Consider the following 24931-nt stretch of genomic DNA (forward strand, 5'->3'; position numbering starts at 1 on the left):
TCACTCTCTCTCCCCCTATCTCTCCCTCTCCCCCTCCCCCTCTCTCTCTCTCGCTGTCTCTCTCTCTCTCCCCCTATCTCTCCCTCTCTCTCTCTCCCCCTATCTCTCTCTCCCCCCTCTCCCCTCTCTCTCCCCCCCTCCCCCTCTCCCTCCCCCTCTCTCTCCTCCAACGGTCACTTCTGTTGTCGTGCGCCGTGTGGACGGCAGCAACCCACTCAGTGCGTGACTCATTCATTGCTCATTATCAACCCACTCGCAGTTCAGCTCTGAGCAGGCAGGCGCTGGCCTTACTGGGAGGACTGGCTGTATGGAGGCAGGCACTGGGGGGGGGGTGGGGGGGGGAGGCTGCTGCTGCTGCTGGGGAACTGTGAAAGCGTGCGAGGCAGCGCCGTGATTGGCCGAGGTGATCCGGTTTAATCCGCTGCTGAATACTACGGGACCCGCCTCCTCCCTGCTTCCTCCCCCCTCCCCCTCCCCCACCCCCCCCTCCTCCCCCTCGCTCTGGCAGCATCAGACACAGTGCAGTGTGTCTCCCCCGTCCAGAGAGCATCTCAGAGCTGCACAGCACAGATAGGCTCGGAGCCACAACTCAGCCTCCACTCTTCAGCAGACAACGCGCTCCCGGGGAGCACATGAGCACCCGGCGCTGATGCCTATCTCCCTCAGCCACTCGTCATCGTCATCATCGTCACCACCACCACCACCACCACAGTCCTCCTCCTCCTACTCCTCTTCATAGAAGCCGGCGCGGCTCCAAGCAGAGGAAGGCTTAATCTGCTGTCACGGGATTTTACTGAAAGGACACTATTTCTATTTCTTCAACCCCCCTTGCTTCTGGATCCATCGTTTTTCCTGGTGTGAGGATTATGTTTGCCTTTTAAAAACCTGGGCTGTCTGTGCGTGCGCGTGTGCCGTGCGTGTGCGTGTGTGTGCGCGTGTGACGCAGACGCCTTGTTTACCCGGAGAAGATGTGAAGAGAGTGCCGCTCGGCGCCCACCCGCTCTAAGAGACCCTCTCAGAGACCCGCTCCGAGGCCCGCTCAGTACCCGCCTGCGGACGCCTCTCTCCCGTCCCCGTCCCTCCGGTGTCCGACTCCGCCACGGCGCGGGGCATGCCGTCTAGGGAGGCCTACGAGGGCCAAAAGGGGGACAAGTCCCTGGTGCAGAAGGGCAAGCGAGAGGCCAACCAGGACGAGATCTTGGCAGCGGCGCTGGGAATGAGGATGGGGCCACAGAAGCCGCCGGCCACCCTCTGGCAGCCGCTCAAGCTGTTCGCCTACTCCCAGCTCACCTCTCTGGTCCGCAGGGCCACGCTGAAGGAGAACGCCGCCGGACCCAAGTACGACAAGGTGCACAACTTCAAGGTAAGACCGGGATTCGGCGGGGGGGACCGCCCGACCGTCTCTGGTGTTGGGAACGGGGTTGATGACCTGTTTTTGTTTTGGTGATTCGGGTCGGAGACCGGAGCGTTCCCCCGGTAACGGGAAAGTGGTTGATTGATGGCGATGTGGTCCGACTTCTCTTGTTTTGGTGTTTCCTGCTGCTCTGGCGGCTCTCGTGTGAGAGGGAGTCAGGACAGGAGTTTGTGTGCGGGTGAGAGGGTGAACAACAGAAGCTGTTGTGTTGTTTTGTCCAGGGTGGCTTCTACAGTAATCAGAGTTAAAGTGTGCGGCGGTAGGGGTGTGTTGTCGCCGGAGAGGGGCAGATGGACGGATTAGGGCGCTGGAACTGGGGGGAACACATCACAGTGTGAGTGTTTGTATCTCTGTCGGGCTGTTTGTGTCGAGCCAGCCTTCCCGCTCCCCTCTGCTGTTGTCGATATCTGATGATGGAACAACACCGGGGACACAAGCATTAACTCCTGAAAGCTTTGGTGCCGCCGCTAATGCACACCAGTTCCTTCCTGTTTGCGCGCAGGGTCGTATGTAATGATCGTTATTAGATGATGCCCGCTACTGTACCACAGTACAGCGAACCGAATCACTTCCAGATGACGTCGACCCCTTTCAGGATGGGATGTTTTCTCTGTGCGCGCGGCCAATGCCGTGCAGAGAGCTTGTGGTCTGAGAGCTACAGTATGGTGTTGGTGTTATAATCACAACTGAATGAAACAAAGCAATGTGGGGCTTTGCTGTTTTGTTGACGTGCAATGATGTAACGTCCCATTGGAGTGTGAAATCTGACCTAACTACTGTTGGAATTGCTTTTGGATTATTTCCTGTCATTTATTGATTTACTTTTTTGCCATAGAATACAGAACATAAAGTAACGTTGATCTAACATCTGTGGCACATCTCATTTTATTCTTAAAAGAAGAAAAATAGAAAATAGGCTCACTATGGTGATTTATTGTGTTTTTCCGTGTGATTCTTTCTTCCAAACAATAACATGACGGAGTAGTCAAACCCTTAATTTGAAGCCCTACATCTTCCATTTTTTTATTTAATGTTTCCCTAGTCTTCCCCATGCCAACTTGTTATCCCAATGTGGGGAAGCCCCTAATTGTGATTGGCCCGTTCCCATTCCCCTGCCTGGTTTGGGCCTTCTGATTGGCTGGGTTGTTGTTACCTGGCGATGTTGTTCATTCCATTGCATATTTGAGCACCCGAGCTCTCTCCCCCCCCCCCCCCCCCCCCCCCATCGCCCTGTAGCCTATTTCCATCATGATGCTTCAATTCACAGCCAATAGCGCGGCTACCCTAAACCGTTACCCTAAACCGTTATTAATATTTTGAGTGGCTGTTGAAACTGTAATCCTTATAAACACAGAGGGTCGCCTGCTTAATCTGCCCCACTCAAGACTGTATCATGCTTTCCTTATCTAGCCGGCCCGGGATATTCTGTTTATCTGTTATCTGCTCTCTCTCTGTGTCTGTTTCAATCTGCCTCTCTCTCTCTTTCTCTCTCTCTCTCTCTTTCTCTCTCTCTCTCTCTCTCTCTCTCTCTCTCTTCTCTCTCTCTCTCTCTCTCTCTCTCTCTCTCTCTCTACTCTCTCTCTCTCTTCTCTCCTCTCTCTCTCTCTCTCTCTCTCTCTCTCTCTCTCTCTCTCTATGTCGCTGTCTCCCTGTGTCTGTTTCAATCTGTCTCTCTCGCTCTCTCTTTTTCTGTCACTCTCTCTTGCACTCTCTCTTGCACTCTTTCTCTCGCACTCTTTCTCTCGCTCGCTCTGTCTCTCTCTCTCTCTCTCTGTCTCTCCATGTTGATGTCTCTCTGTGTCTGTTTCAATCTGTCTCTCTCGCTCTCTCTCTTTTTCTGTCGCTCTCTCTCTCTTGCACTCTATCTCTCGCAATCTTTCGAGAGAATCTTTCTCGCTCGCTCTGTCTCTCTCTATCTCTCGCTGTCTCTCTCTCTCTCTCTCTCTCTCTCTCTATCTCTCGCTGTCTCTCTCTCTCTCTCGCTCTGCTACTCTTTCGCAGGCTCTCTCTCTCTGACGTTCTCTGTCTCTCTCCCTCTCTCTCTAGCACGCTCTCTAGCTCTCTCTCTTTGTCACTCTATCCTCTCTTCGCTCTCTCTCAATATGTGTGTAAAGAATAAACCACAACCTGTTATTTAAAAACAATGCCCACCCTTGAAACGTCATTGACCTATCAGGAATGAGTATTTAACAAGGCTGTGTGCATAAATAACACTAACCGGCTGTGTTCTGTGTTCCAGGTCCATACGTTTCGGGGGCCACACTGGTGTGAACACTGTGCCAACTTCATGTGGGGACTCGTGGCCCAGGGAGTCAAATGTGCAGGTACGTTTTGGTTTTCCCAACATAATCTGTACGAGAAGACATCACTTGATAGCTCTAGTTTGTCCCAGAAATTCCCCTTCATCCCAACGAGCCATAGCGAGACAGACATGATGACAATTTAACAGACATACAATCATAAACTGCATGTTTGTACAACGTACAACGTGCAAAGCCATCCAATCATAGAAACAAGGAAAAGAGATTGCAGGCAAAGATGGTCTGCCCCTCCTCCCCCAGTACAATAAAACAACAGCTAAATGAAACCCCAGGCATGATTGTCTCTCTCCCGGCCCTCGTATATATAACAGAATTAACTCGGGGCTCATATTGCAGTAGTCTCTGTCTTCCTTCGTGGAGGAATAGAGCATCATATTTTATGTATCGCCCGGTTTATTGGCTGACTAGGAGAGCAGGCGTTTAACTGAGTCCGACCTGTGATCCCACCACTAGTTTGACACCACTGCAAGGGTCATCAGGGTTGCGTAATCGAGTGAAACAGGGCCTCAATGGCTCAGAGTCGTTCTGCGATCATGTGATGCAATGAAAGCACAACACCCGCACGTTAATACGGTTATTATAATCTGATTGGGTTTTCGGTTGAGCAATCGATCAGAGATTTAGCGCAAACTGAAAAAGCTGTTGCTTGAAAGGATAAATGATGTGCTAATAAATAGCTTGATCAAGATGAAAAATATGCAAACTTTCTATCTGGACGTGGAATTGTGTGAAGTAAAATTAATTAAAGGAGAATTCTTAGTAAACGATCTCTCTGATGGTATCTCTCTGGTATAAGTCCATATCAGAGGCTGTATTGTTGCAGTCTGCGGTTCTAATCCTTTCTGTTCCTGTTTGTGAATATTTGTGAAATTACACAAATGGGAAAAGAGCCATGAATGAACTGAACAAGCTATTGTTGGCCAGCTAGCTTGTCCTACTAGCTTGATGCACCATTGCAATGGATTGGTAAAACTGGATTTCAGTGTAATGTATTCAACTAAATCTATTTCTGCACAGTTCAGGTCTTGGTTTCCCTACTAGTTCTGGTTAGGATTTTATTTTTGTTGAATATTATGCATATCGTTTTTTTATCATATATATTTTGATGTAGTCATATAGTCATATTTATCATACATATTGTATTCCTTAATTGATATCTATGTTTTGCTCACTGCATTGTACAGACACACAGTATTCGGAGTGGATCTCTGCTTCCAAGTATTTTTCCAACCATCGGGTGAAAATATTGAATGTTTTATTGATGAAACTAAATGGGCCACACGTATGTGTGGGAGCTGGGACATTAATAATTGATGCGTTGGTTATAGAAAGCAGACAAAAGCAGGACGAGAGCCACATCTGTGTTTAAAGTGGCCTTGTTGGCTCTTTCTTCGCCATTCCTTCGTACTCCACCATGGCGACCAGAATCTGGGGCAGAGCAGCAGACATTAGCATTCCTAAAGTCCTCTCCCACCACCCTGGTCCCTCTTGTTGGAGCTCAGTGTCTCTCTGTTTGGTCGGGGGGGGAACTGCTGTTGGCCGGGTGCCAGAAAGCAAGCACTCTGCCAGTGTCGGTGATTGTTGTGCCACATTTTCTCATCAGAGTTACAGCCTGCCCCCCCCCCCCCCCAAACACCCCCCCCCAGCCAGAAAACGCATCTGAAGGAAAACAAAGATGGCAAGTCTCGTTAATGAGGAGCAGCTCCGAGCCAAGGGGAAGGAACTCCACTTCCATGCGCATTCAGATTCATCAGCCTCAGCTCAGCCCTGCCCCCCCCCCCCCCCCCCCCCCTCCGAGCGGACAGAAACATAACTCAACGGCCCGTCTCAACCCTGGCTGTTGTCGCGTCTCCGGATCTTTCTGTCATCGTGGTCGAGTAAGGATGGGATTGGTAGCGAGCCGCCATCGACCTCGCCTGAAACGCTTTTTCATCACACCGTCCAAAAACGTCTCTCGCCAAAAACAAGGGCTCCCTTCCCAGTCCATCCCATAGACGACACCAGCAGCCCTCGCCATGGTAACGGAGACAGAGCTGACCATGCAGTAAAGTAGCCTGCTCTTGTCTCCCGGGCCCTCTGTGTGTTTGTGTGTGTGTGTGTGTGTGTGTGTGTGTGTGTGTGTGTGTGTGTGTGTGTGTGTGTTTGACAGTCTGTGTTTGTGTGTGTGTGTGTGTGTGTGTGTGTGTGTTTGATAGAGTGTGTGTGTGTGTCCCTTGGGCCCTGCCCCTCCCACCTTGCACCCCCCCCCCCCTCCCACCTGGGACTCTGGGCCGTCAATGTGAACATTTGGCCAATTCCCCACCTAACAGGTCTGGGGTCTGATGACATGCACCCCCCCCCCCCCCCACTCCATTACCTCGCCTGTCTCATATCCTTAAGAGAATCATCCCTTAAAGTAATTACATTTCACAGCCAATGCATATAAATGCAGGCGGCATGTATTTCTCTGGGGTCCCCGCTAATCCGAAATATATTCGGCGATAACAGAACAAAAAACATATCTGCTCTTTTTGCTATTTTGTTTACAAAAATAGAAGAGAAAAAAAAATCGGATGTGATGTATTTAATTCAAGGGCCGCTTTGTGAGAGAAGAGGGGGAAAAAATCCCCCATCAGGGCTTGGAGGAGGCTCAAAGGAGGCTCAAAAGAAGCCACTGACTGAAGAGCTGGCCCATTTCTTTTAGTGTTGCAAACTAGGTCTGGTGTAGCCCGCAGCGTCTTCATCTCCGCTTCCAATGCCGTGTGTGTGTGTGTGTGTGTGTGTGTGTGTGTGTGTGTGTGTGTGTGTGTGTGTGTGTGTGTGGGACTGTGTGTGTGTGTGTGTGGGACTCTGGAGGAGAGGGAAGCTAACTCTCCCTCCTCCAGGCCACATTGTTTTTAGCGCGTCGCTAATTCCCTCTAAGAGCTTCTGTTTGGAAGCAGAGCAGAGAGAGGGAGAGAGGGAGAGAGGGAGGGAGAGAGAGAGAGAGAGAGAGAGAGAGAGAGAGAGAGAGAGAGAGAGAGAGAGAGAGAGAGAGAGAGAGAGAGAGAGAGAGAGAGAGAGAGAGAGAGAGAGAGAGAGAGAGAGAGAGAGAGAGAGAGAGAGAGAGAGAGCTCCTCTGCTTTAGCTCTCTGTGGGCTGCAGGCTTGTGGACAAGGTTCTGGACAAGGTGAAACCTGCCCGGAACAGCCGGCTCCGGGCTTCCTCCACTGGAGCCAACACATGTGCACACACACACACGTGTACTCTCACACACAAACACACACACACAGGGGAACACACAATTTAAATCAATGCCCCTACTTTCTCTTAGTGGACATCATCATTAAATCAGGAATCCAATGACATTAAGACAGACCATGATGCAGTCAGAACAAACCCTGAATAATATATATTCTTTCATTATTATTTACTGAATTGTGAATTCGTCTAGGTCTGTCTTTTATTTAGGGTTTTATATATTTCATTGTGCTGTTTTCCACACGCTCTTATTTTGCACCAGCTGGAACCAGAACAGCAGCGGCACAGAACCGCTGAAATGTAATTTCCTCTCCCTGCTCGCGGGCCCTTTGTTGTGCTCGGTTGCTAAAGACACACAAGCCGCTGTGAAGGTGACTGTTCCCAGATCTGTATTCTATTCCGGTGCTCAAGGTGACTTCAATGACACGCCTGGCCGCTGACCACCCGCAATTTCCTGCGCCGCTATTGGACGGTTCCCCTGAGTTCCACTGACATTCTCAGAGCACACATGAGGGGAAGGGATTTAGCCCTTAGCAAGCACAATTATACATTCAAACAGGGCTAAATACGAATATAATTAAATTAATTTAATAACCGGCCCGTTTAATAAGCATGAATATATTCAAATCCGTTATCTGAGCAAACAAGATTTTTTTTTCTGTGTGTGTGTGTGTTCCGCTCTGGCCTTCTGTCTCTGATTATTCCACCAATAAACCGCTCATCCTCTTTCTGTTTCCACAGACTGCGGGATAAACGTGCACAAACAGTGCTCCGCCGCGGTGCCAAACGACTGCAAGCCAAACCTGAAGCACGTGCGCAAGGTGTACAGCTGCGACCTCACCACCCTGGTGAAGGCCCACAACACCACGCGTCCCATGGTGGTGGACATGTGCATACGGGAGATCGAGTCCCGAGGTCAGTTGGTTCACAAAATGGCCGCCCAACCGCCGTCCGAAGGGTATTTAGCATTTAAAATGTTCAATTGAGTCCAGAGGTCAGTTGGTTCACAAAATGGTCGCCAAACTGCCGTCCGAAGGGTTTTTAGTATTTGAAATGTTCAACTGAGTCCAGGGTTCAGTCAGTTCACAAAATGGCCGCCCAACTGCCGCCTCCTGAAGTGTTTCTTGTGTTAATGTTCAATCAGTCCCTCCCCTGTATGCTTCGCGTCCATCCGTTCACTCCCTTTTAGGGCTGTCAAAACGAACTTCGCTATTCGAATACAATTCGAATTTTTCAAAAAAGGAGAACATTCGAGTGCGGCAACTAACGTTCGAACTTTTTTTTTTTTTTTTTTTTTAGCAAATTTTATTGACAAGTCAAGAATTACATTTAACTTTTGCCTAGCAACCACGCAAATCAAAGTCAACGTTGTGCGTCGTGACGTTCGGCATTGTATGCTTACAAGATGGCGGGGAGCAGCGCGCGAGCAGACACAGAGCTGGAAAGCATAGGTACGAACACACCAAACGCGTAAAGATTTACGCGCGTAACGCAGCTAAAATGTTGCTTGACCATTTTGTGTCAAAAATGGTCCTACGCAGCTACGCGCCTACGCTCCTACGCGCCTAGATGAATCCATGTCCATGCAAGTGAACGGAGCGTTCCCTATTCGTCATAACTATCAAACCAAACATCCTTCACATTCACCGAGCGAACATTACTGAAGTAAAATGCACATTTCTCGCTAAAAATGTTTCCATAAACGCATTTAATGGCGTAACTATGTTACTATTTCCACCCAGAATAAAGAAAGTTGTCGGCCGTGGCTGCGCTGGAAGTCCGAGGTAGGAAACCCAAACGCTGCGGTGTTTGGGTGATAGAGTTTAGATCGGTTTAGATTAAATAATCTCGGATATAAATAACAATAATCGGGTTAAATAACTTCACATGGTGTGTCAGGTGTGTTTCCAGCATTCGTAGTGTTGATCAGCAGATATATAGTCCGCCAAGACGTTGAGGTTGCTTAGTAACCAGAGACTCTGTCCATGCAAGTGAACGGAGCGTTCCCTCTTCGTCATAACTATCAAACCAAACATCCTTCACATTCATCTCGTTGTCTGCAAGCTGGGCGGCAGACAACATCTTCATTAAACATCATTGCTTGAATATTTCTGGCGTTATATCTTACCTATTTATATAAGTTTTGTATTGATTTTGTAAAACTTGTTGCAAATGTTGCATAACAGATTTGGTTGACGCGCCCTCTAGTGGACGCGGGACGTAGGCCTAATAATAAGATGGTATCGGTGTATATAATGATATAATTAAAAAAAATTAAAAAAAACATTAAAATATTCGAATATTATTCGAATATTCAACATAAGAAGCATTAGAAATTCGAATATGATTTGAGGGGAGGATTGACAGCCCTACTCCCTTTGTTTACTTTCTTTAAATTGAAAACGTGTATTATTGATGTATGAATCAATTTGAAGGACTCCTTCTCGCAAATGACTTGTTGTTATGATTTCACGGCGTTATGGTTGAAGGGTCCGGCGATGGCGTCGGTAATTGTACACGCGTAATTAGAAATGGACTCTCCCGTTTCCTGTTCAGGGGAATCACTCAGCTACGCAGGATGCTCGTGGCATTCTCATTGTCTGCCCTCCAACGCGCGACGTCTATAACTAATTCCACTTTTGATTTATGTCTTTATTACTTAGCCCAGTGGTGTGGAAAATGATTTTGTCCATATTGTTCTCCTCCGCGATGTTGTGTCTCGCCGCTCATTTCCTGCTGCATATTCAAAAGCTTTTCAAGGGCATTTCCCTGATTGTCAGACAACATGATGGAGTGTCTTGATGTGATATCGCCACTCACCTCCCCCCCCCCTCAATGTGTTCTGCCCCCCCCCCCCAGGTCTGAAGTCCGAGGGCTTGTACAGAATATCAGGCTTCAGCGACTCCGTGGAGGAGGTCAAGATGGCGTTTGACAAAGGTATCCACGGCGACATGTGATTTATATTATGGATTATTTCAGGATTGCCGTTTGACAGAGGTATCCACGATGACATGTGATTCATATTATTGATTATTTCAAGATGGCCTCAGACAAAGGTATCCACGGTGACATGCGAGGTGACATTTATATAATAGATTTTATTTGTCTGGGTCCCCGTCTCGGTGAAACTTGCGCCGCCGTCCCACCCTTAAGTGTCACGGCGTTCGCACGCGACGCAACCGCCGTCGGTGGCGTGCTGCGGCGTGCGACGGTGTGCTTACATAAGAGCCATAAGGGTGAAGGGAAAATCTGGGATTAGGCAGAAAGTGCCATATTTGTGGAGGATTAGCGTCCATCTGGGAGCCCTAGGCCCAGCAGAGGGCTCCTCTCTGGGGTGGACTGGGGACAGAGCAGGGGGACAGCAGGGAGAGAGTGCTCCACAAGGCAGAAGAACAGCTTCTAATTTCATTAAACCCAGCGCCATATCAGCACGCCTGCGGCTCCAGAGAGCCGCCGAAAATAGGCTTTTCGCCCGCACACCGGATTGGTTGGTTTGACTTTTAGCCGTTTTTCGAGGCCAACCTTTTGGAAATCGGGCGGAAAAATAAAAAAGCCAATTCCCGAGTGCGAGCGTCTGTGTGGGGGGAAAGATGAAGCGTGACAGAGTCAGTCATTCCGGCTCAAAGCCCTGTGATGTTCCGTCCTCCGGAGCAAGTAGGCCAGCTCTCGCAACGCCGCCGCGCGTGTCTGCGGGAGAGCCAGAATAAAGCCGGCCGAGCGAGTGATAGCAGCCACTTTATATTCAGAGAGAGCTGAGAGGGGGCTCTGAGTTATTTTCTCCTCCTCCTCCTCCTCCTCCTCCTCCTCCTCCTCCTCCTGCTCACGGGCAGAATCGCAATCTCTTTATTCTCCGTGGCGGCGTGCTGACGTAGGCGGTTTCTCTGCAAAGCTCATCTTCCCTCTCGTTCTTTCCCCCTTCCTTTTGTTTCCTCTAATTCCTCTCAACAGACGGGGAGAAGACGGACATCTCGGTGGACGCCTACGAAGACATCAACATCATCACGGGCGCCCTGAAGCTGTACCTCCGGGACCTGCCCGTCCCCATCATCTCCTACGACGCTTACCCCCGCTTCATCGAGGCTGCCAGTGAGTACGGCACACCCCGGCCGGTGTGACGTCTGCCCGTCCGTCAGACCCGCCTTACGTAACCAGAAAAACACCGTGCCCCCACAATTAGCAGAGAGACGCGGGCGAACGCACGCTGCTGCGTCAGCCGCCGGTAACTCGTTCGCAGGGAGGGTGGGGGGAGTGGAGGCGCGCTGGAAGGTGATAGGTCAAGCTGCTCCTGGGAGGAAGTGGTCTGTTACTATCCCCCCACCCCCTGCCTGCCGCACAGCCACCAGTAATCACACAGCCCCCCCGAAAACACACCATATGGTTGTTTAAACGGAGGCTAGGCTATTTTTAGATGCTTCTTCTACGGTGCTGTTCTAGAATGCACTAGTCTGCTATACTTTACGATACTATACCCTAAGAGACTAATAGATCCACTATACTGTACTGTACCATAATTCTATGCTATAATTCTATACTATACTGTGCTGTACTGTAATACTATACTATACTATACTGTGCTGTATTATTAAACGATACTATACTGTGCTGTACTATAAAACTACACTGTACTATTTAACTATAACATACTATACTGTGCTGCACTATAATACTATACCATACTATACTGTGCTGCACTATAATACTACACTGTACTATAATACTATACCATACTATACTGTGCTGCACTATAATACTATAATATACTATACTTTGCTGTACTATAATACTTTACCATACTATACTGTGCTGCACTATAATACTATACCATATAAAGCCGGTTCAGTATCAGGTCTGGTCTTCATGTACCAGCAGTTGAGGTTCTGCGATGGTAAAATGAGAAGCAACGGCAGCATCAGTGCGGGAGAACGTTGTGGTTAGCAGTCTTGATCTGCAGCGTTCCACTCCAGGTCCCTCCATAAAATAGACAGTTACTGGATTCCTCGGGTCCTCGATGGCTTTTGTTCTAACGGCGATACCGCTCCCTTCTCTTGTCAGAGATCGATGAACCAGAGAAGAGGCTGGAGGCGCTACGAGAGGCCATCGCGCTGCTGGCCCCGTCACACAGCGAGACGCTGCAGTACCTCATGGTCCACTTAAAACGGTACGCCGAACCCCGGCACGCACATACAAGGCCGACACACGTTACAGATCTGTCAGACTGTCTCTCTCTCTCTCTTTCTCTGTTTCTCTCTCTCTCTCTCTCTCTCTCTCTCTCTCTCTCTCTCTTTCTCTGTTTCTCTCTCTCTCTCTCTCTCTCTCTCTCTCTCTCTCTCTCTCTCTCTCTCTCTCTCTTTCTCTCTTTCTCTCTCTCTCTCTCTCTCTCTCTCTTTCTCTATCTCTCACTCCCCCCCCTTTCCTCTCTCTCTCTCTCTCTATCTCTCTCCTCTCTTCTCTCTCTCTCTCCTTCTCTCTCTCTCTCTCTCTTCTCTTTCTCTATCTCTCACTCCCCCCCTTTCCTCTCTCTCTCTCTCTCTCTCTCTCTCTCTCTCTCTCTCTCTCTCTCTCTCTCTCTCTCTCTCTCTCTCTCTCTCTCTCTCTCTCCCCCCCCCAAACCCAACCACACACACTGGACAATGAGCCATTGTGTTATATTTATAGGAATATCACTTTCAATAGGCTTATTCGATTGACTTTGTCCATTTTGTGGTTTGTTAATTGTTGACCGTTGGCTGACTCGATGGACTACCGGAGACCTGAATTTCCCCAAGGGGATGATTAAAGTATCCACCTATCTGTGACGCTAACGTGTGCTGTACCCCGTGTCTGACACAGGGTAGCGCTCCACGAAGAGCACAACCTGATGAACGTCGAGAACCTGGCCATCATCTTCGGGCCCACCCTGATGCAGGCGCCAGACATGGACGCCATGAAGGCCCTGAACGACATCCGCTACCAGCGGCAGGTGGTAGAGCTGCTCATCAAGAAGGAGGACGTGCTCTTCTGAGCGGAGCGAGCATCAGCAAGACCCACGCTCGGTTTTTTGGGTCGGCACGGTGATCCTCATCGTCTTCGCTCTTCTTCTGTAAAGACTTGAATGAATCGCGGTACGGTTATTTAATACGGTTTTGTTTTTCTCGATGGCTGAGTGCTGATCCTAACACTTTGGTTATGTTTTCTCCGGTGTTTTGGGGTGCAAGTGGGGCACCCCAGCTTGTTTGTATCTACGTGTGTCTCCCCATTTTTGTCGGGGGATTTTTAGCTGGCGGATGGGCCAGCATGCATGGTGCGCGGTCCTTTTTCTATTTTTAACAGTTTGTAGTCGGTGCCCAGCATGTGTTTCTATTGTTAGATATCGTCTGTTTGATTTGGGTTATTTTTGGTGTCGTCGTAGTTACAGTCCATAATCCTAGTTCCTTATTATGCAGTTATTTCTGCGAAACATTAATTAGCTCGATATGAAATGCTGCTTTATTTTTTGGGCAAGAGGGGGACTTTTTAATTGTGCTTTTTTTACTCTTAAAAAAATCTGTTTGTTTACAGCGCGGTTTGTACTTAAATAACCTTTTCAAGCCTTTCCCTTCAATCCTGGAAAAAAAGATCAATGTGTGCTTTGTTACATTTGCCTGACTATTTCTTGTGTTAAAACAGCGTTTTTCTGTGATTAATGTTTTCTACTGTGATGATTTTGTACATAACATGTGCATGACGGATTTAATTTATTAAACCTGCCTCTGATACAACGGACGAAGCGAGTGTCATGTTTACAAGCTGTCAAATCCACATTCAATCATTAAACACTACATTATGTAGGCCTATACCGTGAATCTGAATGCGGCACTCGGCGGCATGGAATGCTGGCGCAGAAAAAACAACATTAATGCAATGACATGCGCTCCTTTTTTTGGCGACACGCTGTCTTTTTTCGTCTTTGCGATCTGCATATTCACACTGAACGGTTGCACCCAGATGCGAAGATGACTGTGTCCCCCGTACAGAAACCCATCAATCATACGGATTCACCGGGAGATTAGACCAGAACCCACGGTGCCGCGGCTCTCAGCGTGCGGCACACATTTTTAATTGCTGGATGTATTGCGCACACTGCGTCACGTGGGAGCTATCCATTTGAGTTTTAATTACCCACAAGGAACGCCTCTCAACATGATTTCTGGAAAGCAGTCACGCCTAACTGCAATTATGTGTGGCTCATTACCAGATCAAAGTGTTAGGCCCTTGTTTGGGCTACAGAAACAAAGAAAATCGTACCGTATCCAGTTTGAAATGTAAAAAGGAATCCTACAATCTTTGTTATATTATGTTATGTGTTGCCCACTAAATTAGATTCTGGACCTAAAGGTATTCAGATTATTACAATTTTTTGGTCGTGTCTTCTGCTGTCACTAATATTGTTCTGGACTTGTGGTGTCGCTCACTATCAGCAATAAGAAATCATGATGTAGGTTTAATGGAAGTCTAATACCCACCTGTCTTTGTTGATTCTGCAGAAATATTAGTTTTCTGTCTTCACCATCCAGCCTTTCAGAGCAGAATAATCAATCATTAGTCACACGCGTCTATAGGCCTTTATCTGATGGTCGCAGATCAAACCGAGGAGATGCTTATCGTGGCTTCACGGCTGTTATGATGCCAGAGCAGAGCCGTCATTTCAGGAATGGTTTCCATATATAGTGCACATTATAATAACAATAATAATCCCGGGTTGTATTTACCAGAATGTAATACTCTAGAATAGCCGTAAGCTACGACAGAGCTGACCTCCGTGTTCATTGGACAGTTCCCAGTTCCTCCAGCAGGGGAGTTGACCTATATTTCCAAATGTTGATAAATGCCAAACCGACCAGTGAACCGACAGTTCACTGAGCTGAAGTCGACATTTGTTCCACAATATCGCGTAGTGTGTGAGGTTTCCGTTTGTCATTGTTATTTGGACCGTAGCATTTTCAAGAACCAATATAGTAAAACATGAAAAAACAATTTCCTTTCACCTCATCATCAATATATTTTATAACAAAACACATTTTAATCACGATTTATTTATGCAATCTGTATTTCGTTAATATAGAAAATAAAACCTACTTAAAAATGTAAATAAATGACAAATGCAGATATTAATTTGTAAAGTGCTTAGGAATCTGCCTCACAGGGCAGTAGAGCATCCTACATCTCATTGTTGATACATTTTCCAGTATGACCATCCCTCGATATATATTTATAATGCCAACGTGCATTAATAATAATCTCCCCCATGCCATCCCTAATCCTCATTGGTTCAGCATAATCCAGATCTTCAAAGAGACTCAGTCGCACCCAGCATGTCGCCAAACTCTCCCCCCCCCACCACAATCTGCACCGTTATAATTATTTAGCTTCAATTACTCTTTGTATCAAAGCAGAGATTTAAAATATAGGTCACATACGTGAACCGGCACGACGGGAAACCCGGGATGATGAAAAGCTGGTTAATTAATACGGGGGAAATAATGAGAAGGAAAATGGTGGCAAATGGACGGGTTCAATGATGGCTGGGAGGCTGTGTGAGAGGGAAGGGTGAACTGTAGCCTCCCAGGTCGTCTCAGGTCAGGTGGTCCTGATGAGAGGAGGAGGGGGGGCTTGGTCCGACGACAATGGGGGAGGGGTCGTGATCGTGAGGGTCGTGGGGGGTGGAAATTGAAAGGTTTGAAAGGAATCGCTCTTAATTCAGGCTTGGCCAGAATGGTGATTGGGTGGTTAAGTGAGATGGATGAGGCTGGTGGCTGAGTGACTGGGAGAAGATGGAGTTGACCGACCCACGGCTGGCCCACAGCAAGCTAGCACAGGTGGAGAGAGAGAGAGAGAGAGAGAGAGAGAGAGAGAGAGAGAGAGAGAGAGAGGGAGAGAGGGAGAGAGAGAGAGAGTAAGAGAGAGAGGGGATAAAGGGAGAAGAGAGAGACAGGAGAGAGAGAGGAGAGGGACGAGGGAGAGAGAGGAGAGAGAGAGAGGGAAGAAGGAGAGAGGATAGAGGGAGACCGAGAGACGAGAGAGAGAGACGGAAGAGAGAGATTGAGAGAGAGATGAGAGAGAGAGAGGAGAATAGAGAGGGGAGAGGGGGCGAGGGAGAGGGACAGAGAGAGAGAGGAGAGAGAGAGGAGAGAGAGGAGGAGAGGGGGAGAGAGAGATAAGGGAGAGAGAGAGAGACAGAGAGAGAGAGAGAGAAGAGAGAGGAGAGAGAAGAGGGAGAGAGAGAGAGAGATGGAGAGAGGGGAGAGAGAGTACGAGATGAGAGAGAGAGAGAGAGAGAGAGAGAAAGAGAGAGGGGAGAGGGGGGAGAGGGAGAGGGGAGCAGAGAGAGAGGGAGGTAGAGGACGAGAGAGAGAGACGAGGAGACGGGGGGCAGAAGAGAGATAAGGAGAGAAGGGAGAGAGAGAGAGAAGGGAGAGGGAGAGAGAGATAGAGAGAGATAGAGAGGGATAAGGGAGAGAGAGAGACAGAGAGAGAGAGGGAGAGAGAGAGATAAAGTAAGTGAGAGAGAGAGGAGAGACACACACACACACATACAGAGGCACAGAGAGACAGACAGACTGACAGACAGACAGACAGACAGAGGGAGAGTCAGAGACGAGAGACAGACAAAGAGAGACACTTAGAGTAAAGGGTTGCAATGATTTGTCACACAAAACGACTCTTGCTACATCGAATATAAATAAGAATTGTAGATTTTATTTTATTTGACAAATGGAGTATAGGATTTCGTCATTAAAGGGTTCATTATGCTTTTTGAAACCAACAAATCAGAAGATGGATGTGCTAAGCAGTTTAAAATGAACTTTGTATCAAAAGGAACAATCAAAATATAATATCTCTTGATCTATTGATTGAACTACTACAGGGTACACAAGCCTGTCCTTTCACAAGCAGCCAGGCGATGTCCCACTCCCACAGATAAGTCAGCTGGCTATAAGGTATCCCATAATAAGCCCTCTTGCTCAGATGCTGGAGAATGCCCGGCTGTCAAATGACACACTTCGGCCCAGGGCTCAAAGTTAGAGCGGGGGTAAATAACTCTTACCAGTTGTCCACTGGTGAGTCCACGAGGAGGCTCACTCCCAGTATGTCCGGGTGCTCAGTGTAGCTTGTGATACTCCGACGGGAAGCCAGAATAATGGAGTGGTTGTTGTTCTTCTTTCACCTGGTGTTCTTGGCAGGTAAGCAGTGGCGACGGCGGCCATATTCGAAGCACGTTGGGTAACAATTGGGATTCAACTTGGTGGAGTAAAGTGTGTTTGAGTCCGGTGATACGTTATCAATGTATTTGTTATGAATGCGACGTATTTATAACTTTATTTTATTTAATCATTGTATTGGCTAGGACGCTGGAGGATTTGTTTCTTGTCCAGGGTACAGGCTGTTTGATTGACAGGGCCATGTGTGGGGTAAACACACACACATGCTCACATTACGTTTATTTCAGATCCCCTGCGTTGTTCTACTGTTCAGTGGAAGTTTCTTCTAATCATTGTTCTAATGTTGCCAACTGGCCCGGGGTTCCAAGGTCAAGCAGAAACTGGACACGGCCTCTGGCTTCTGTCGAATATGTGAAGCACATTTCTGGTGAAATACAATCTCTTTACTAACCCTCACCTCCGCTTGGCTTTGCCAATCCTATTCCATGCATACTACGGCCTATTCTTGAATATTTCTTGCTCTCTTTACACACATTCTATTATTCTTCATAAGCTTATTATTACACATATAATGTTGCTCTTTTATTTATTTTTTTCAATCAATGTGTTTCAAATTCACTAGCATCGCCACGTGGCTACGTAGCATACCACTGGACAATGTATAGTAAATAATTACAGTTGGAATTACAGAACCAAATGTTTTTTTAACGCAAGACTTAAAAATAGACTTGAACTTTCACACGCATACGGCATGTAAAAGGAATACATTATGCGTGACTTACTTTGTGTCTGTTTATAAGATTCATTTAAAACTAACCCAAACAAAAGCAAGAATACAAAATTACTACAACCTGAACTTAACTTATACATTTGAAGTTACAATGGTATCAACAGAGGAAGAAAACATGCAGAAATGCATTCCCAACTGCAGATGACGGCAGTTGGGAATTTGTGGATCACGCCTGGAACCAACAGCTGTCTGCAGCGATCCACTTCCGCCTAGCATAACAAACCATATCTTGTGTGTTGTTATGGCAGGGCCAGCCTGGGCCTCCACCGACGAGACCCGGCTGTTCAAGAACCTGTTCACGGGGTACAACAAGGTGGTCCGTCCGGTCCACCACTTCAAGGACCCGGTGGTGGTCACCGTGGGACTCCAGCTCATACAGCTCATCAGTGTGGTGAGACGGCGAATCATTCAGGCCTCGTTTTAGCTCCCGTTCATTCAACCACGCGTCGGTGACGTGTGGTTCTCCTTCGACTCGAAATAAATCTAATTTTGCTTCATTAATTTCAGGATGAGGTCAACCAGATTGTCAACAGCAATGTGCGGTTGAAACAGGTATGCGTTGTGTATATCTATTTAAATCAATTCCTTACGCAAAATGTTAATCCCTCAATTTAATCAAAATTTAATCTAATGGTGATAAGTGAATTTTATTAGGCATTCGAGAATGTGTTTTTTTTTTATAAAATCCTGCCTTTTTTTTCCATAACACATTCAAGCCTATGGTTACTTTACCCAATGAATATTAAAGCATATGCAAATCCACATGCAAATGCAGCTAGTTATTTCTGACAGCCCCCCATCTCCTGTCCGTCACGCAGAAATGGAAGGACGTGAACCTGCAGTGGAGCCCAGACGACTACGGCGGAATCAAGAAGATCAGAGTGCCGTCCACGGATATCTGGAGGCCTGACCTCGTCCTGTACAACAAGTACGCATCCCGCTCAGATCCACACCGATCCATACCTTCGTCCGTGTCACATCTCACACCGTTTCACATTGAATTCACACCCCTTTTTATGCAAATACAAACGCGGAGAGACGCAACCAAGCGTATTTCCTGTGTTGTTCACACACACCCCCCCCCCCACCTCCGTCGCTAAGCCGGGTGGCAGAGCTCGGATTGCATCAGGCTAAATCTGGCCTCTGCGTCGCACGTTCCCGTCACACCATATGCTGCCGCTGACACGCTGGGGGCTGTTCCTCTCTCTCCCTAACAACCAGCTCTGCTTCCACCACAACCTGTGCCACGCCGCGCTCCGGTTGGCTGGTCGGGGGCCGTTTGAGTGCCGACATGGCAGGGCCCCCGGGCTCCTGGCCTGTCCCCCTCTGTTAACATCACCCGCTGCCCTCCCCCCCTCCCTCCCTCCCTCCCCTCCCTCCCTCCCCTCCCCTATCCGTGTTGACTGTCGTGGTTTTATCTGCGTCCACAGTGCTGACGGTGACTTCGCCATCGTGCACGAGACCAAAGTGCTGCTGGAGCACACGGGCATGATCACGTGGAACCCACCCGCCATCTTCAAGAGCTACTGCGAGATCATCGTGCTGCACTTCCCCTTCGACCTCCAGAACTGCAGCATGAAGCTGGGCACCTGGACCAACGACGGCACCCTGGTGGTCATCAACCCAGTAACCCTCCTCTCCTCTACTCTATGATAGAGACACGCTGGTGGTCATCAACCCAGTAACCCATCACCCTCCGTACTCTCCTCCAGACACTGATTTCATAACAACATGACCCCATGTGTATACGGAGGTTAGATACCTTAAAGGGCCAGTGTGTAGGATTTAGTGGCATCTAGGGGTGGGATTGCCGATTGCAACCCAACGATAACCCCCTCTACCTCAACCTTCCCTTTTCAACGACGGAGGGAAGCTATGGTGGCCTGTACTGGCCTGTAAGGTGCCAGTAGGTACCGCCTAAATGAGGTCATCTTCTAAGACAGCATTTAGCAGTCAGGTGACAAAGTGATGAGGTTACTCGATAGATTATAAATTGGGTTCAGTTCAGTCTGTAAAACTGTAGGTCAAAGCATACAAGTAAGATGGCAATTATGATTAAAAAATCGGTCCTCTCCTTTAGGACCTGTATCTAAAAAACAAGTCACTGCGAGTCCCTCTTGGTAAAAGTTCCCCTAAACGACTGAAATGTCGAAGGTAGGGTTGGTGCCACAGCCCTGACGTCACGCCCCACGCTGTCCCTGTTCCCCTAGGACAGTGACCGACCCGACCTCAGCAACTTCATGGAGAGCGGGGAGTGGGTGATGAAGGACTACCGCAGCTGGAAGCACTGGGTGTACTACGCCTGCTGCCCTGACACACCCTACCTGGACATCACCTACCACTTCCTCATGCTGCGGCTGCCTCTCTACTTCATCGTCAACGTCATCATCCCCTGCATGCTCTTCTCCTTCCTCACCGGCCTCGTCTTCTACCTGCCTACGGACTCGGGTACGTAGCCGCCGCCGCCGCCGCCCGCTTCAGCCGTTCGTCACGCTGGGTGTGTTCAGTCGTCGGTCTGTTTAGTGGTTCATCATCGTGTTGGTTGGTTTGTCTTGTTTATTTATTTGCTTGCTCATTCATTCGTTTTGATGTTCGTTTGACGTCTTGAGGGTTGATTATGGTTCCATGACCACGCAACAATGCAAGGGGGCTTACGGACCCATAACGTCCTTGCGGACCCTCCTTGCGTCCACTGCAGGGCCCTGAAGGCCACCTGTGATTGGTCCGTTCACTAAATCCTGACGCAGAACCAAAACGGGTTCACGACCGCATCAAAGCGACTGCGTGGTCCTTGCGTTGCATCGACGTGGAACCATAACCTAACCTTAAGCCAAACTCAACTCAACTCATGGCTTTTGAGATATAATTATCATGTTTGTTGTACCGTGCGTTTCAAATGAACGTATATGTCTCTTACCGAAGCACACATACGTTGATTTGACTTGCACGTTATACGTTTACATTAAGGGCATTCAGCAGGCGCTTATATCCAAAGCAACCTACAATAAGTACATTTGTCTGAAGAAGGAGAAACAACAATATCTCGCTGTCGGTATACAGTAAGGTTGTTCATAGAACCAAGTGCCAAGCACTAACAATCTCTAGGTTAACCCATTTGCGGTACACAACAAAGGTAGCTAGGAGAAGATGCTACACAACCAAGTACTATAGACATCAGATGCTTAATTAAAAACATGAGAAGCGTGTTTAAAAAGTCATGGGTTGAGTTCAGTTGGAGTACCGTTAGACTCGTCGTGTACCAAAAGTGAACAACAGGAGTAGCTGAGCCGTAACTGCTCCCCAGCCCGGGTGCGATGCGTTGCAGCAACACCTCGAAACTAAATGAACTTCACGGGGGTGTCAACTGTCAAGTACATCCCATAATAATAAAAGGGGTGTCTTTAGTTTCTAGAAGAATCCGCCGTTCAGCATGTCCTCCTCCGTTCGCTGGTTTCTACTGATCATAGCACAGGCTTGAATAGCGGTGATGCTGCTGCTGTACATCACTCTGGGCTCGCATCGAGCCCACAGTCAGACCTCCTTCCCTGTCTGGGGGTCTGCCTCATTACCCAGAATCCCTCTGTGCTGTCATGTCTGGAAGCCGAGCGCGGCTTTAATGTATAATACATCACATGCGCGCTGTAGTTCGGCTGCCGACGCTGACAACATGGCTGCTGATGTGGGGATGTCAGTGCCGGGGGGGGGGTCCTTTGTGGATCAACAGTGTGTGTGTGTGTGTGTGTGTGTGTGTGTGTGTGTGTGTGTGTGTGTGTGTGTGTGTGTGTGTGTGTGTGTGTGTGTGTGTGTGTGTGTGTGTGTGTGTGTGTGTGTGTGTGTGTGTGTGTACGTTAGATTTGCATGTTTTTGGCTCTCTGAAACCAAACAAAATCAATGGGATCAGACGAACATTCATCTAGATATGGAAAATCCTGCCTTAAGAAAAGGATTCCATAAATATGATTACCTTGGTAGTCCATTGCAGTAACTGTCTCAATGACAGCAATTTGTTGGCGCGTCAAGTTGTTCCAGTGGATTCCCGCTCGGCAATAAGGCGTCAGAAGTATTGGCAATGTGTCTCTAAGACGCTGCCTACTCCCGTGACTGGAATACATTCTCACAGAGAGGTTATCGGCCGCTGACAACCGCCACAGAGCTTATTTACATTTCGGGTGAAATGCGAGGAATATATATAATTGTAATTTATTCCTTGGAGTTTTCTTGCCAGAAACGTTATCGCAGTGTCTTAAGCCGGTGATGACAAAGGCTGCGGTAATCATCGTGATCAGTGATGCGCCCCCCCCCCCCCCCCCCCAATCTCTATCTCGGCACACATCTGCACACATCTGCATAGTTTACTGGTTCACTCTACTTCTTAGAGTCAGTCAGAGTCAGTAGATTGATTCATTGATTTAAGATTAATGGATTTCTGGCCGGTTCATGGCTCTCAACGCTGCATGTATTAGGACAGAGGGGTTCTCAAGTGGAGGGTCGCGTACCACCAAGGGCTACATTGAAGGGAGTCCTTGGAGATGGTACTCGGAAAATGTCTCTTAATATGGAGGAAGGAGAATCTGTGAAAAAATAAGCTAAAACCACCATAATGTGGTCAGTAGTGGGATTTACACGCACTAGCTCCGGCCTGCCCTGTGGCTTTTAGCTTTTTCTGGGGGAGAAATTAGGGAACAGTTTCATGACTTTCCATCATCTGGTTATCCCAAGTAGTGATGCAAAAAGTATAATTTATCCTTTTCCTCCCTGAAATGTTTTATAGCTCTGAAAGGGGTTCTTGGCTGAAAAATATCTCTGCGGTGGCACTTAAAAATGAAACATAGTTTGAGAACCACTGTGTCAGGAGGACTTTCGTGGAAGGTGCAGTTAACGATGTGGTCGTTGCAGGTGAGAAGATGACCCTGAGCATCTCCGTCCTGCTGTCCCTCACGGTGTTCCTGCTCGTCATCGTGGAGCTCATCCCCTCCACCTCCAGCGCCGTGCCGCTCATCGGGAAGTACATGCTCTTCACCATGGTCTTCGTCATCGCCTCCATCATCATCACCGTCATCGTCATCAACACCCACCACCGCTCCCCCAGCACCCACACCATGCCCGATTGGGTCCGCAGGGTAAGTCCTCCCGACGCCACAACATACGGACCGCGCACGGTTGGACCTTGGATAGTTTGCGTTCTACCGCCATCTAGTGGCGATTGAGTGAAACGCGTTTAAATCGAACCATGTTGTGGTTTTTGTAACAACCTGACAACAACAAGGCAGACGCATATTGTCGCATTGGTAAATAGATTATAGACAATTTGTTCGTAGACAATTAGTCTCATTTGCGTACAACTCCATAACAATGTGTTAAATACAATCAAGGAATTAATTTCACTCTTCGATTCATTTGAACACATTACTCATGACATTACTAATTACAATACTCCTGACATCTGATTCCTCATCGGGCCCTCTGCTTCCCCCTCCTCTCGCAGGTGTTCATCGAGACCATCCCCCACATCATGTTCTTCTCCACCATGAAGCGGCCGAGCAAGGACAAGCCGGACAAGTGTGTGTACGGGGAGGGCTTCGACATCACGGACATCTCCGGAAAACCCACGCCCAGTGCCATGCCCTTCCAGTCGCCCATCACCAAGAACCCCGACGTGCGGAGCGCCATCGAGGGGGTCAAGTACATCGCCGAGACCATGAAGTCAGACGAGGAGTCCAACAACGTAGGCCACCTCGTTCCCTCGTATAACAGTATTGAGGGGAGAATACCGCATGTGTGCGTGTTGCTGTGCCCCCTCTCAAGGGCTGATGATGGCCCCCATCACGCAACGCAAGGACCACGTTGCCGCTTCGACGCAGTCGTGAACCTGTTTAGGTTCTGCGTCGGGTTTTAGTGAGCCGACCAATCACAGCCCTTGCTGCTGTGTCGCCTCGACGGAAGGTTATAATTTTTGGGGGGCGCACCTCAGGCCCTCGCGATGGACGCAAGGGGCTTACGGACCCCTTACGTCCTTGCGGACCCCCCCTTGCTAATGCTTTACTAATACATGCTTTTTTTTTTGTGTTTCGCAGGCTGCCGAGGAGTGGAAGTTCGTGGCCATGGTGCTGGATCACATCCTGCTGTGTGTGTTCATGGCCGTGTGTCTGATCGGAACACTGGGGGTGTTTGCCGGGCGTCTCATCGAGCTCAGCATGCTCTAGAGCAGAGGTTCGCTTCCTAGCCTCCTAGGGGGCTTAGGAAACGAAAGTCAAGGAGCTCCAAAGTTTGAGGGAATGATTATCAGTGATATGTTATCAGAAATGTTGGCAATAAAAGCAGAATCCAACAGGGAAATCTGTTTTTTGGTCGAAAGTATGTATCAAGGTGGAGCTAACTCTGCCATTACATATGAGGATGAATTGAGAATGAAGCGAATCATTGACAGAACTAATAATATTGTAATAAGCCACTATCCTTTTTCAATGGCTTACTAGCCTGAATGTAGCCTTGGTCAGGTTTAGTTATTACATCGCAAAACATTTCAAGCCACACCTAGTCTTGCCTGAAGAAAAAGGCCACGCTTTATAGGTCAGCTTCATGTCACCATAAAAAGGTCCCCTTTTGCCTATAGCCTAGTTTGATGGCCTGGATTATTTACATTTTATACTGCATGCTGTTATATTCTAATAGTGGATTGTGTTTGATTTTGAACATACTGTATCCTATTTTTGAATATATGAGTTGTATAAATATTTAATGCCCTTCATATTATTTTATGTTATGTTCTGGTAATGAAGGGTTAGGGTTAGGGTTGATGTTTTGTGTATTACATTATTAGTTGCTACAGGAAATACGTATTCATCTTACTAGAGTTTGACAAGAAAATACAATTACAATTTTTAATAGGATAGGCGGTTACTTCAAATTATCTTTTTGGATAACTGAATTAGTTTAACAATTTTTTTTTTTTATTAAAAACCTAGAGACCATTTAACACTCCATTAAAAGTAAGGACTGGTTTTACATC

At 47.9% G+C, this 24931-nt stretch overlaps 2 protein-coding genes across 2 annotated transcripts; both read left to right on the plus strand.

Annotated features, from left to right (window-relative positions):
* Positions 1 to 582: 582 nt before the first annotated feature.
* Positions 583 to 13690, plus strand: chn1 (chimerin 1). The gene is made up of 7 exons (XM_056579762.1): positions 583 to 1363; positions 3654 to 3738; positions 7696 to 7869; positions 9814 to 9891; positions 10903 to 11040; positions 12007 to 12112; positions 12784 to 13690. The coding sequence occupies exons 1-7, from the start codon at positions 1112 to 1114 to the stop codon at positions 12953 to 12955; spliced, it is 1005 nt and encodes a 334-aa protein (XP_056435737.1). The 5' UTR covers positions 583 to 1111; the 3' UTR covers positions 12956 to 13690.
* Positions 13691 to 16946: 3256 nt separating this feature from the next.
* Positions 16947 to 24872, plus strand: chrna1 (cholinergic receptor, nicotinic, alpha 1 (muscle)). The gene is made up of 9 exons (XM_056579587.1): positions 16947 to 17153; positions 18171 to 18313; positions 18430 to 18474; positions 18741 to 18850; positions 19353 to 19548; positions 20133 to 20370; positions 22819 to 23042; positions 23408 to 23647; positions 23997 to 24872. Exons 1-9 carry the CDS (start codon positions 17111 to 17113, stop codon positions 24123 to 24125), a joined length of 1368 nt encoding a protein of 455 aa, XP_056435562.1. The 5' UTR covers positions 16947 to 17110; the 3' UTR covers positions 24126 to 24872.
* Positions 24873 to 24931: the final 59 nt, after the last annotated feature.

Source organism: Gadus chalcogrammus, chromosome 20 (assembly GCF_026213295.1).
Source record: "Gadus chalcogrammus isolate NIFS_2021 chromosome 20, NIFS_Gcha_1.0, whole genome shotgun sequence".
Classification (NCBI taxonomy): domain Eukaryota; kingdom Metazoa; phylum Chordata; class Actinopteri; order Gadiformes; family Gadidae; genus Gadus; species Gadus chalcogrammus.